The 13,388-nt window shown below is 45.7% G+C and overlaps 1 protein-coding gene across 2 annotated transcripts in view; it reads left to right on the forward strand.

Annotated features, from left to right (window-relative positions):
- STK38 (serine/threonine kinase 38) overlaps nucleotides 1-13,388 on the forward strand; it is a 121,877-nt gene that overhangs the window by 104,749 nt on the left and 3,740 nt on the right. Inside the window, exon 11 of one of the 2 annotated variants that reach the window (XR_004968764.1) lies at nucleotides 9,510-9,802. Coding sequence is in view for 1 of the 2 variants with exons in the window: in XM_036316755.1 (XP_036172648.1) it covers nucleotides 9,510-9,640 (131 nt within the window). In the remaining variant the exon portion in view is untranslated. The remainder of the gene's footprint in view (nucleotides 1-9,509; nucleotides 9,803-13,388) is intronic. The other variant, XM_036316755.1, reaches the window with a different exon arrangement.

A 13,388-nucleotide genomic window follows, 5' to 3' on the forward strand; every position in this document is an offset into this window, starting at 1 on the left:
GCTGGATCCACATTTGCTAAATCTCCCGTCTTTCTTCTTGGTTTAGTCATGCTCTGTTTACTATGTTTTACTGGAAAGCTTCCTCAAAAGACTTCCTAAGACGTTGTGTGTGGGAGAAAAGCATTCGGAGACCGTGCATCGCTGGAGATGTCTTTATTCACATCTCCCGTGTGATTGAGAGTGTGGCTGGGCATAGAATTCTAGTTTGAAAGTAATGTTTAGAGGCTATTACTTGTTTTATTATTACTATCTTTCTAGTATTCATTGTTGATGGGAAGTCAGCCGCCCAACTAATCTGTGTTCTTCTTTGGAGATATTTAGCATCTCCTTATGCTTGCAGTTTTGAAATTTCAATATGTTTTAGAGGTGAAGTTTTTATTTCCCTGTTTGTTGTCCTGAAAAATGGGGGCTTTTTTTTTAAAAAAAAAAATTTTACGGGACTTTCTAATTTGAAGTTTGGTGTCCTTCAGCTCTGGGAAGCTGCCCTAGGCTGTTATGATAACTTCCTGTTTTCTCCCTTTCTGGAACGCCTATGAATCAGATGCTGGTCTTTCCATACTGGTACTCACTTGTTTTTCTCTCATATTTTTCAACTTCTGAGGCTTTTTCTGAGTGATTTCCTTGACTTCATTTTTGTGAGACATCAATTGTATTTTTAATTTTGGCAATTATATTTGGCAAATCTGAAAGAATCTGTTCCAGGATTATTCTTTTTCTCAGCGCATCCTTTTTTGTTTCATGGATGTGATATTTTCTTAAATCTCTCTAAACATATACATTAGAATTTGCACACATTCTCTTCTGCTCCTGAATTTTGTGTGTAATATTTAGGATTACTGTTTTGTTTATTTATCTGGCATCTCTTTTTCTGTGGTTCTTATCAATTGCCTGGTGGTATTTTGATATTTTAAAGAAATATGGACTGGGTGGCTGGTGAGGTTTTTGTTTGCTGTTGTATGAGCAGCACTGTTTTCCTGGGTGGGACAGTAGCTAAAATTTATATACTATTTACCCAGGCTCTAGGCACTGTCCTGTGCAGGCTAACCACATCAACTCAGTCATCTCAACAACCCCTTTGTGAGGCAGGTACCATGGTTTTTCATTAAGTTTAATTTTTCAGCAATTGTCAGATGTACCATTATTTTGTTTACTACTAAAAAAGGCAGTTAAAATATGATATATCACAGGTTATAAATCACATTCTAATTTTGGAGGCATTTAAAAAACGTAGAATTGATGAAATAACACAAACATGTACAGACCTCTCATCTGCTGTTGACTTTGCCTTCCATTCTCTTTATTGTTGTGGTTTCATTCTTTTTTACTATTTGGTGGGGTTTTGGAGGGATTAGGAGAAATGGAGAGGCCACTGCTTGTGCTCAGACTTGAACCAAAAGTTCCTAGATCTCTCTCTCTTTTTGAAAAAATATTTTTCTCATTGATTTCAGAGAGGAAGAGAGAGGGAGAGAGAGATAGAAACATCAATGATGAGGGAGAACCATTGATCAGCTGCCTCCTGCACGGGGGCCCCCTAACAGGGGTTGAGCCCGAGACCCAGGCATGTGCCCTGAGTGGGAATCAAACTGTGACCTCCTGGTTCATAGGTCAATGCTCAACCACTGAGCCACACCAGCTGGCGAACACAGGCAAGAGCAGCCGTGGGCAAACTACGGCCCGCGGGCCGGATCCGACCCGTTTGAAATGAATAAAACTAAAAAAAAAAAGACCGTACCCTTTTATGTAATGATGTTTACTTTGAATTTATATTAGTTCTCACAAACACTCCATCCACGCTTTTGTTCCGGCCCTCTGGTCCAGTTTAAGAACCCATTGGCCCTCGAGTCAGAAAGTTTGCCCACCCCTGAGCAAGAGTATAAGAGGATGGCCACCATATGAGAAAATAAAACATTCATATTATATCTGGCAGTGGAAAGCACTTAAAAAACCTTGAGAGCATGTTTGCTGAAAAGTTTCCCTCGATGAAACCAAAGGGACGGCCGTGTCACAGTTAGGATTCTCAGTGTACAAGAATATTTTTTATTTTTATTTATTTATTTTTTTAAAATATATTTTATTGATTTTTTACAGAGAGGAAGGGAGAGGGATAGAGAGTTAGAACCATCGATGGAGAGAAACATCAATCAGCTGCCTCCTGCACGCCCCCTACTGGGATGTGCCCGCAACCAAGGTACCTGTCCTTGACCGGAATCGAACCTGGGACCTTTCAGTCCGCAGGCCGACGCTCTATCCACTGAGCCAAACCGGTTAGGGCAAGAATATTTTTTAAAGTTCCAATGCATTGAGATTTAATTTATTTTATTAAGGAACTAGAGGCCCAGTGCACAAAAATTTGTGCACTCAGTGGGGGGAGTTCCTCAGCCAGGCCTGTGCCCTTTCGCAGTCTGGGACCCCTCAGGGGATGACCACCTGCTGGCTTAGGCCCGCTCCCCGGGGGATTGGGCCTAAGATGGCAATCAGATATCCCTCTGGCAGCCTGGCAGCCCTCGGGGGATGTCCACTTGCCAGCAGAGAGCAGACCTAAACTGCAGTCGGACATCCTTAGCGCTGCTGAGGAGGCAGGAGAGGCTCCCACCACCACTGCTGTACTGGCAGCCATCAACCTGGCTTGTGGCTGAGCAGAGCTCCCCCATGTGGGAGCACACTGACCACCAGAGGGCAGCTCCTGCATTGAGCGTCTGCCCCCGGTGGTCAGTGTGTGTCATAGTGACCAGTCATCCCCAGTCTTTCTGCTGTTAGGGTCAGTTTGCGTATTACCCTTTTACTATATAGGATAGAGGCCTGGTGCATGGGTGGGGGCCGGCTGGTTTGTCCTGAAGGGTGTCCCGGATCAGGGTAGGTGTCCCGCTTGGGTGCCTGGCCAGCCTGGGTGAGGAGCTGATGGCTGTTTGCAGCTAGTCACAACCCCTTTAGGGTGGGGGTCCCCACTGGGGTGCCTGGCCATACTGGTCTTTCCATACTGGTACTCACTTGTCTTTTCTCTCATATTTTTCAACTTCTGAGGCTTTTTCTGAGTGATTTCCTTGACTTCATTTTTGATCATATAATTTCCTGCTTAGAACCCTGCAAGGGTCTCTTGCTCTACTGAACACAGTTTTCAGGCTTGCCGGCAACTGAAGCTCCTAGCCTCTCCTTTTATTTATTTTTTTTAAATTCTGGGATTCATTTACCTTCTATAATTGAAACTTCGTTGCCATCACTGGAGCTGAGAGCCAGCTCCAGCTCTGAGGCCACGGCCTGCTGAAAGCAGGTATCTGGGGTTTGTTTAGCTTCTATAATTGAAACTTTGTTACTTTTGGAGCTCAGAGCCAGGCCACGGCAGGCAGGGAACCTTGGCTTCCTCCATCACTGGAGCAAGCAAGCCTCCTGCTCGCTTCAGCTGCGTGGTTGCCGGTCGCCATCTTGGTTGGCAGTTAATTTGCATATCACCCTGATTAGCCAATGGGAAGCATAGTGAAGGTACAGTCATTTACCCTTTTGTCTTTTATTAGATAAGATTACTAGTATTCTTACAAAATGATTAATCATGAGATTTTTCCAAATTCCCCACTAGACCATTTGGACTATGGTTTTATTTTCAGACCTCTGTATGGATATATACATATATTTTCACACAACTTTCCAGCATAAAACGAGATACTTTTTCCCTCTGGATATTAAAAATTCAATACTTGGAAACAAATACAGAGGTTTGCTTTTTTATTTCATCCATTTTAATGATCTTATCACAAGACTTCCATTTCAATATATGATCACTTTAGAGCTTTGATTTAATGATTTATTTGCTGTTATAATATTTCTTAGAGTATGGTGGCACAGCTCTTTTATTGCATAAATGTCTGTGGGACAGGTACACTAGCTCTCGTTAGCCAGCAAGTACTGCTGTGTGTGGACTAAGAGCTCAATCCATTTGCATTCAACTTATGTTAGGAATGGATTAATGACCAGAACCAAAAATACAAGACACTGTAATATCAGGAACTTAATTTTTAAACTTCACTTGCAGAGTCTGTTCTGAGGTCGATTTATAGCCAACACAATTTTATCGACATTAGACAGGTCTGGACGATGATAATTAACATAGTATTTGATTTGTGATTATTTGTTTGGTTGCAGGGAAGAGAAACCTATTCTAGTCACCCCCAGAGAGCTGTGCTTTCCGGTGAGGATGCTTATGGAAAAGACCGGAACTTGGAGGGTTCAGGTTCTGAGCCTCTGAGGCAGTTGCAGGGACCTTCCTTCCTTCCTTCCTTCTTTCCTTCCTTTCTTTTTCTTTTTTTTTAAGTTTTTTTTTTTTTTTGATTTTTTACAGAGAGGAAGGGAGAGGGATAGAGAGGTAGAAACATTGATGAGAGAGAAACATCGATCAGCTGCCTCTTGCACACCCCCTACTGGGGATGTGCCTGCAACCAAGGTACATGCCCTTGACCGTAATCAAACTTGGGACACTTCAGTCCGCAGGCCAATGCTCTATCCACTGAGCCAAACCGGTTAGGGCTCCTTTCTTTCTTTTTTCGGAATCTTGGTTTCTTTTTTTTTTTTTTTAATTAAATCTTTATTGTTCTGATTATTACATTTGTTCCTCTTTTTTCCCCCCATAACTCCCCTTCTCCCAGTTTCCGCCCCACCCTCCGCCCTCACTCCCCACCCACTGTCCTCATCCATAGGTGCACGATTTTTGTCCAGTCTCTTCCCGCATCTCCCATACCCCTTTCCCCCCCAAGAATAGTCAGTGCATTCCCTTTCTATGTCCCTGATTCTATTATGATCACCAGATTATTTATTCGCTTGATTCTTAGATTCACTTGTTGATAGATGCATGTTTGTTGTTCATAATTTGTATCTTTACCTTTTTCTTCTTCTTCCTCTTCTTAAAGGATATCTTTCAGCATTTCATATAATGCTGGTTTGGTGGTGATGAACTCCTTTAGCTTTTCCTCATCTGTGAAGCTCTTTATCTGACCTTCAATTCTGAATGATAGCTTTGCTGGATAAAGTAATCTTGGTTGTAGGTTCTTGGTATTCATCACTTTGAATATTTCTTGCCACTCCCTTCTGGCCTGCATAGTTTCTGTTGAGAAATCAGCTGACAGTCGTATGGGTACTCCCTTGTAGGTAACTGACTGTCTTTCTCTTGCTGCTTTTAGGATTCTCTCTTTGTCTTTTGCTCTTGGCATTTTAATTATGATGTGTCTTGGTGTGGTCCTCTTTGGATTCCTTTTGTTTGGGGTTCTCTGCGCTTCCTGGACCTGTAAGTCTATTTCTTTCACCAGGTAGGGGAAGTTTTCTGTCATTATTTCTTCAAATAGGTTTTCAATATCTTGCTCTCTCTCATCTTCTGGCACCCCTATAACTCTGATGTTGGTACGCTTGAAGCTGTCCCAGAGGCTCCTTACACTATCTTCGTATTTTCGGATTCTTTTTTCATTTTGCTTTTCTGGTTGGGTGTTTTTTGCTTCTTCACATTTCAAATCTTTGCCTTGATTCTTGCGCTCCTCTGGTCTGCTGTTGGGAGTCTGTATAGTATTCGTTATTTCAGCCCGTGTATGCTTAATTTCTAGTTGGTTCTTTATCATAACATCGAGGGTCTCATTAGATTTCTTGAGGATCTCACTACATTTATCGGCGGCTTCTATACAGTTCTTAAGAGACCTTAAAAGTGTGGTTCTGAACTCAATATCCTCCACTGACAATTTTGTCCTGTTTCTTTGTCTCCACATTTTTTATGCTTTCTTGGTGCTTTTTATGCTTTTCCTAGTGGTCTTTGTGCACAGTCTTGTTGTAGTTAAGCTTTGATTGTTGTCAGCAATACCGGGGGTGATTTGACTTCCAGGCTAACTGGCTATGAGAGTCCGCTGTGTCTGCAGTGGGAGAGCTTCTGTGCTGGATCTCTAGGGCGGTGCTAATCTAGCGTTTGCCTGAGGCTATCCGGCAAATGGCTCTGTGCAGGGCTTGGGCGGGGCGGGTCCCCCGGGATCTACAGGGCCGGCCGGAGCGAGCAGTTATGGCTGCTCTCAGTTCCATCCCTAGGGGCTCTGCCTCACAGAGTCCCAGCAATCGCTGAAAACCTCGGAGAGAAAGCTGCCTTCGAGTTCCGACTGAAGCCAGACAGTCCCGCTTCTCCCGTTTGAGTCTGGGTCCCTAGAGACTCGCCTAGATCTGGAGCTCAGAGTCTGAAAGTCCCTCCCGATTGAAAACAACAACCGCGCCCTCCGCCTCCAGCCCCCTCCGCGTGCACTCCGCACCTTAGTATTTCACTTCAGCACTGCGCCTCCTCTGAGTCTGGGTATGATATTCTCTTTCCTCCTAGTTGTAGAATTTCCACTCAGCCAGCCTTCCTGTGGTTCTGGATGATGTCCGTTCCGTCTTTTAGTTGTTTTTTGAAGTGGTTGTTCGCGGCAGCAATCTCCGGCGTTAACCTATGCCGCCATCTTGGTTTCCAACTGAATCTTGGTTTCTTTCTGAGTGTCTGCTATTTTTCTCTATCAGCCAGGTCCCCGTGCCTCTCCTTTACATGTTTTCTCCCCTTCATAATTTTCACTTGCAAACGACTTTGACTTATTCTGGACCCAACATAATCCCGTGGCATTCCTAGTCCCACTGCCAACTCTCCCCTCAGTCTCCTGAGTCTACAGGGAACAGAGAGGAAGCGGACAAGCACAGAGAGGAAGATGCCTGCCCAGATGTCCTCTAGGTACCTTCAGTTTATGAATGAATGCAACATTTGTTTTTTCTCTTCCTGCGCATCTCCTCTGCCTTCCGTATCTGTGCTCCCCTGAGCCCCATTCTCTGTATTCCAGGCTGCAGAGCTAGAAAAGTGGGAGTTTCCCTCACCGTTCTCATCTAATTTATTACCAAATTCCGGATTATTATGCTTCCCAAATGTTTATAGGAGCCATTCTCACCATCCCACCCCGTCAGTACTGCTTTAGTTCCTAACTGGGTTCCGATCATGCCTTTCACACTCATATCGACTTTCCATCCCTAGACAAGCTACTCAACCATTTTCTAAGCCACTGGTCTTCAAACTTGGCTGCGAATGGGAACCTTGAACAAGAATACTGATGCTTGGCCCAACTCCCAGGACAGGGATTTCACTGGAGTGGAGTGAGGCTTGAGTGTTTGGGAGTTTTAAAAGCACCCTCCCTCACCCTGCCAAGGATTCCCAGGTGGAGCCAAGATCAAGGGCACCCTGTGAACCAGCACTCTCTCCCCGGTCATGCAGGGTGAGAAACGACCTCCCAGGGCCACTGCGAGGGGGCAGTCAGTAAAATCACGCATGTATGGTCTGTCCTGTGGTGAGGTGGCACCTCAGGCAACACCGATCACCCCTTCTCAGGACCTTGCAGTCGCTTCTAAACACACTCCCTGCCAGTCTTACCCTTCTCCACTCTGACCCCAGGAGGAAATAGCTAGGAAGCCAATCTGATCATATAATTTCCTGCTTAGAACCCTGCAGGGGTCTCTGGCTCCACTGAACACAGTCCACAGTCTGAAGATCCAGACCTATCCCTATCGTACTGTGCCTTCATGAGTCTGCCCTTGCCGACACGATTCGCTGTTTCCCTTCACTCCCTGCCAACAGCACTACCCGGAGTCTGTGCACAAAACCTTACTGTCTGTCAACCCCATATCGTTGCCCATGTGATCCTCTGCCTGGAATGTTCTGCGTGCCCCTCCCTCCCAGCTGGCTCTGGCCCCCATCTCTCCCTTCTTCTCTGGCTAATTCTAATTCCTATTTATCCTTTGTCCTTCTGCTATCATCTCCATTGGGTGTCTTTCCTGACCTCTGTGTAGACCCTATTCTTTTCTTTTTATAAATATATTTTTATTGATTTCAGAGAAGAAGGGAGAGGGAGAAAGAGATGGAAACATCAATGATGAGAGAGAATCATTGATCGGCTGCCTCCTGCACTTCCCCTACTGGGGATCGAGCCCACAACCCAGGCATGTGCCCTGACCGGGAATTGAAGCATGATCTCCTGGTTGACACTCAACCTCTGAGCCACACAGGCTGGGCTGCAGACCCTGTTTTTACTATAACATGTTAAACTGTAGTGTGTCTCTCCTACTTTTTGAAGACAGGGCTTATTCTCTGAAAAATCAAAGTCCTCAAATTTTACTGGAACAAAAAAAAAGTTTAATGCAAAACGTGCTGTACTTATGAAGCCATTCTTGTGTCTACTTTAGCCCAGATTTATTTCCTTCTCTGTATTCCTAAAGCACTTGGGAATTGTTTCATCCCTAACCAGTGTGTTGTGAGTAACTTCAGGGTAGAAACCTTGCCGTTTTATTTTTTACTAGAGGCCCAGTGCATGAGATTCGTGCACTGGTAGGGTCCCTAGTGGCTAGTGGCTACTGGCTAGGGCCCTCCCTTCCCCCAGCTGGCCCCACCCCCTGGTCAAAGTCCAGGTTGAGGGGACAATTTGCATACTACGCTTTTATTAGATAGGATAAGTTCCCTAGAGCACCCAGCAGAGTATTTACTCATAATGCTGCTTAAAAACAACCATTGGTTGCTGGAAGCAAATAGGGTTTGGAAGAGCTCATTCAAGGATCATGGGTAAAAAATAAAAGGAAAAATCTACTTTATAAAAAAATTGTGAAGATCCAGACTTATCCCATACAGTGACTACTAATCACATTTGGTTTTTGAGCACATGAAATGCAGGCAGTGCCATTAAGGAACTAAATTTTAAGTTTTATTTACACTTGATTTAATTGTTGGTAAACTTTCAAGTGTGTTTGGGACAAGTTGGATATATGAACCTACTTTTTAAAATGTGAACTTCATGAAATCTAAATGCAGATCAAGGTTTTCCAATGAAAAGTTAGCTTCTGAATTCAGATGTGTTGTAAGAATAAATTAACACTAGATTTCAAAGACTTACGTATAATAAAAAGAATGCAAAACATATCATTTATAATTTTATGTTGGTTATATGTTATAATGGTAATATTTTGGATATGTTGGCTTAAATAAAATATATTACTAATTAATTGTATCTGATTTTACTACTAGAAAATTAAAAATTAATACATAGTTTGAATTATATTTTTATTGAACAGAACTGATCTATTTCAATTCAAGGATTTGTTTTTTGATAACAATAAGAATTATTATTATTTTTAATCTTCAGCCAGGGATATTTTTTCCATTGAGTTTTAGAGAGAGTGAGGGGAAGGAGGGAAGGAGAGAAAGAGAATAGAGAGAGAGAGATATCGATGTGAGAGAGGCATATTGATCAGCTGCCTTCTGCATGGGTCCTGACCAGGGCCAGGGATCAAACCAGAATTGAACCTGTGACCCTTTGGTGCGTGGGCCGACACTCTAACCAGTGAGCACACTGGCCAGGGCATGTTTTTTGATAATCATTATGATGATGGGTTCTCATCCATCTCGTTGTCTAAGACGGCTTTTAGTAACTAGTGGTGAGTAATTTCACAGACAGTTAATGGAGTATCTCTTTTGAACTCTCCTCTTAATGCAGATCACAATTCACCTTCTCAGCCCAAGGAAAATAGCCTTGGCCAGAACCATCAGCCGGAGGAAACAATCCACAAGTTGGCCATGCAGCTGAAGAACATTGGAGACAGCGTTGATCACTGGATGGCTCAAGAGGTGAGGCCTCTGTTTCCCTAGGAAGGGCCGGCAGGTAGGAGGAAGAGCAGGCGGAACAATGGCTGCTAAGTGGCGAGGATGTCCAGGAATGAGCAGAACACGTGGATTAGTAATGTCTGGATTACCAAGCATTCAATCTGAAAATTGTGAACCTGACTCAAGGTCAGTATTTGACCGCACACTTGCTGCTCAAACTGTGGTCCATGGACTAGGAGCCTCAGCTTCACCTAGCAGCCGGTCATATGTGCAAAATCCCAGCCCACACGCTGGAATCACCATCTTCCTTTTTGTTGTTGTTGCTCTTCACCTGAGGATGTCTTTTTCCATTGTTTTTCAGAGAGAGTAGAAGGGGAGGAGATAGAGAGAGAAACATCGATGTGAGAGAGACACATTGACGGGTTGCATGCCACACGTACACCAACTAGGGGCGAGGACTGAACCTGCAACCAACATATGTGCCCTTGACCAGGAATCGAACCCGCAACCCTTTGGTGTGCAGGCCGGCACTCTAACCACTGAGCACACCAGCCAGGGCACCATCTAATTTTTTGCACAGGGGATTTGTGTGCACATTAACGTGTGAGAGACTTTGCTGCACACCCTTAAACTAGGATGCCTTTTGGAATCACCCAGTGTAATCTCAAGAATTACAGATGCTGGCCCGACTGGAATGACTCAGTGGTTGAGCATTGACTTAGGAACCAGGAGGTCACAGTTCAACTCCCAGTCAGGGCACATGCCTGGGTTGCGGGCTTGATCCCCAGGAGGCAGCCAATCGAGGATTCTCTCTCATCATTAATGTTTTTATCTCTCCCTCTCCCTTCCTCTCTGAAATCAATAAAAATATTTAAAAATCCTATGTAATAAAAGGCTAATATGCAAATAGACCAAACGGTGGAACAACTGGAACAACTGAACAACTGGTCACTATGATGTGCGCTGACCATCAGGGGGCGTGTGCAAAACATGGAGGGCATTGGCCACGGCGGGATGGTGGAGCAGGTGAGCAGGGGCACCAGACCAAGGCGGGGCACTGGCCACTGTCATCAGGGCAAGCCTCTAGTGCAGGGGTGGGCAAACTTTTTGACTGGAAGGCCACAATGGGTTCTTAAACTGGACCGGAGGGCCGGAACAAAAGCATGGATGGAGTGTTTGTGTGAACTAATATAAATTCAAAGTAAACATCATTACATAAAAGGGTATGGTCTTTTTTTTTTTTTTTTTAGTTTTATTCATTTCAAATGGGCCGGATCCAGCCCGCGGGCTGTAGTTTGCCCACGGCTGCTCTAGTGGTTACTGAAAATTTTTTGTTCCCGTGTGCCATGGTCCTGCCTGGTGCTTGCACCTACTGCCGGCATTGACCCTGCTTACACCTGCTGCCAGCACCAAAGCCGCCGCTCACACCCACTGCCAGTGCCCAGCACCTGTCCCGATCTCTCAGTGCCATCAGCAGTGCGAGTGGTGGCTGCTGGCCCTGAACGCCCCTGAGGGCTTCTCTACCTCCCCCTGCTCCTGAGGGACAATCAGGGCAGCAGCTGCCACTTGTACCCACTGATGGCACTGGACCCACTCGCATCTGCTGCTGGCACCGGCCCCAATCGCTCTGCGCTGTTAGCAGGTGCGAGCAGGACTGGTGCCATTAGCACATGGAAGTGGTAGCAGCAGGAGTGGGGCTGCCGGCAGATGGGGGGGTGCTGTGGAGGGAGGGGCTGGGTGGGGACTCAGAGGATGGGCCGAGACCCGCCCCTGTGCTTACTGCAGCCTCATGGCCCACAGTTCCTTTCAAGGTGCACAAATTTGTGCACCGAGCCCCTAGTATATATATATATATATAAAAGATTACAGATGCCTAGGCCCCACCTTGAGAGGTTCTGATTGAATTGGCATGAGGTGTGGCCTGGGCACCAGGCATTTTAAAAGCTCCCCAGGTGAATCGAATGCTCAGTCAGGGAGGCCAATCTCTGCCTTAGACTGTACTAATCCTCCTGAACCAATCCCGAGGTATGATCTAAGCCCCACTCTCACCGATCTCTTAGTTTCTCCTGATTATAAGAGGTTTTGGGGGCAAGCAGGAAAGAATAATGCTCGCCATTGGAAATCTTAGGGGTAATGAAAGCCACAGCCAACTTAGTTTTCCCCAGAACCACCTGGAGTTGGCAGCAGAGAGAGAATGATCACGTGGGCTCTGGGATAGGAAGGTGGCTGTCCCTCGGGCCCAACTTCTTGTCTTTCGCTTCCCCTCTCCGGTGACGCTTCTTCTCATCACTGCTGTTGCCAGCGCTGGCTCAGGGAGCGCCGTGTCTTCCTTCGTGTTCTGGTCCAAATGTAGACAGTGTACAGTTTTTCCCTCAAATAAAACATTCCGAGACAACACATGAATGGGAGGCCCCGACAACAACACTGCTAAAAGCAAGAAGGAAACAAAGGTGAAATAAACACAGGCAGTCAAATAAGCCATTTGATAGACCGATTTCATTAAGACAAATATTTATTGGACACCTACTGTACGCCAGGCTCAGCTGCAGGCGTGGGCAGCTGGAGCAGAGAGCGGGGCGGATGAGCCTACTCTCACAGGCCTCAGTCTAGGAGGGAGGCAGAGCAGGCAGCGGACCGTCAGGCAGCATGCCCACTGGAGCAGCATTGGAAGACAGTGATGGAGACTGACTTGGGTGGGCAATCGGGAAGGCGGTATCTCTGGGGAGGTGATGTCTGAGCAGAGACTGGAAGTGAGGGATGAGGCACGGGACTACGTGGGGGAGTGTTCCAGGCAGAGGGAACAGCGGGCGCACAGCCCTGTGACAGGAACAGGCTCAAGGAACAGTAAGGAGGCCAGACTGGCTGGAGGGAGTGAGGTCCGGGGCTTGGCCTCCGTGCAGAGTGCTCTGTATCCGGGGCCAGAGCGCAGAGGAGACCCCACAGGCTGGGGCCAGCGTGCAGCAGTGAAGGTGGTAAGAAACGATCCGGTCAGACCCAGGGTACATTTAGAAGTAGAGCCTGCGGGATTGGCCGATGAGAGGGATGTGCGGAAGGAAGAGGAAAGGAACACATACTTCAGTGGTTTGGCCGGAGCCTCTGGATGGGTTAGTGGTAGCGCCGTTTACTGAGATGGAGGAAACCGAAGAGCAGGTTTTGGGGGAAATAGAGCTCGATTTGGGACACGTGAGTCTGACGTTCCTATTAGACACGCAGATTGAGATGTCCTAAAGTTGCGCAGGAGTTGTAAGAACCATTTTTCCTTCTGGAAATTCCTTAGTTCAACTTTCCTGCTTCTTGATCAGCTAATTTTGAATACTCATGGGTCCTGCTAATATTTTTCTCTGACTAGGAGAGACCAGGGTGGGACACAATGAACCTCCTTCTCCACGTTGCCTCCTTTACTTTACCTTTTGTAATTTGCTTATAAGCCTTAAATTTGCCTCTGCAGCCGCATAAATCAACACTGAACGGCCCCAGGTTTTGTTTTATGTGTTGCACATGTCAGTCCATTTCTTTTTATTGCTGGATAATATTCCATTGTCTGTATAGATCACATTGTGTTTATTTGGTCACCCGGGGATGGATATTTGGGTTGTTTCCGCTTCGGGGTTATTATGAAGAATGATGCTATGAACTTGTGGGTACGTGTTTTTGTGTGGAGTCTGTTTTCAGTTCTTTTGGGTACATTCCTAGGCGTGGAATTGCTGTGCTCGATGGGAATTCTATGTTTAACGGTTGGAGGAACATCCAGACTGTTTCCCAAAGTGACTGA

This window comes from Myotis myotis, unplaced genomic scaffold (genome assembly GCF_014108235.1).
Source record: "Myotis myotis isolate mMyoMyo1 unplaced genomic scaffold, mMyoMyo1.p scaffold_m19_p_7, whole genome shotgun sequence".
Lineage (NCBI taxonomy): Eukaryota > Metazoa > Chordata > Mammalia > Chiroptera > Vespertilionidae > Myotis > Myotis myotis.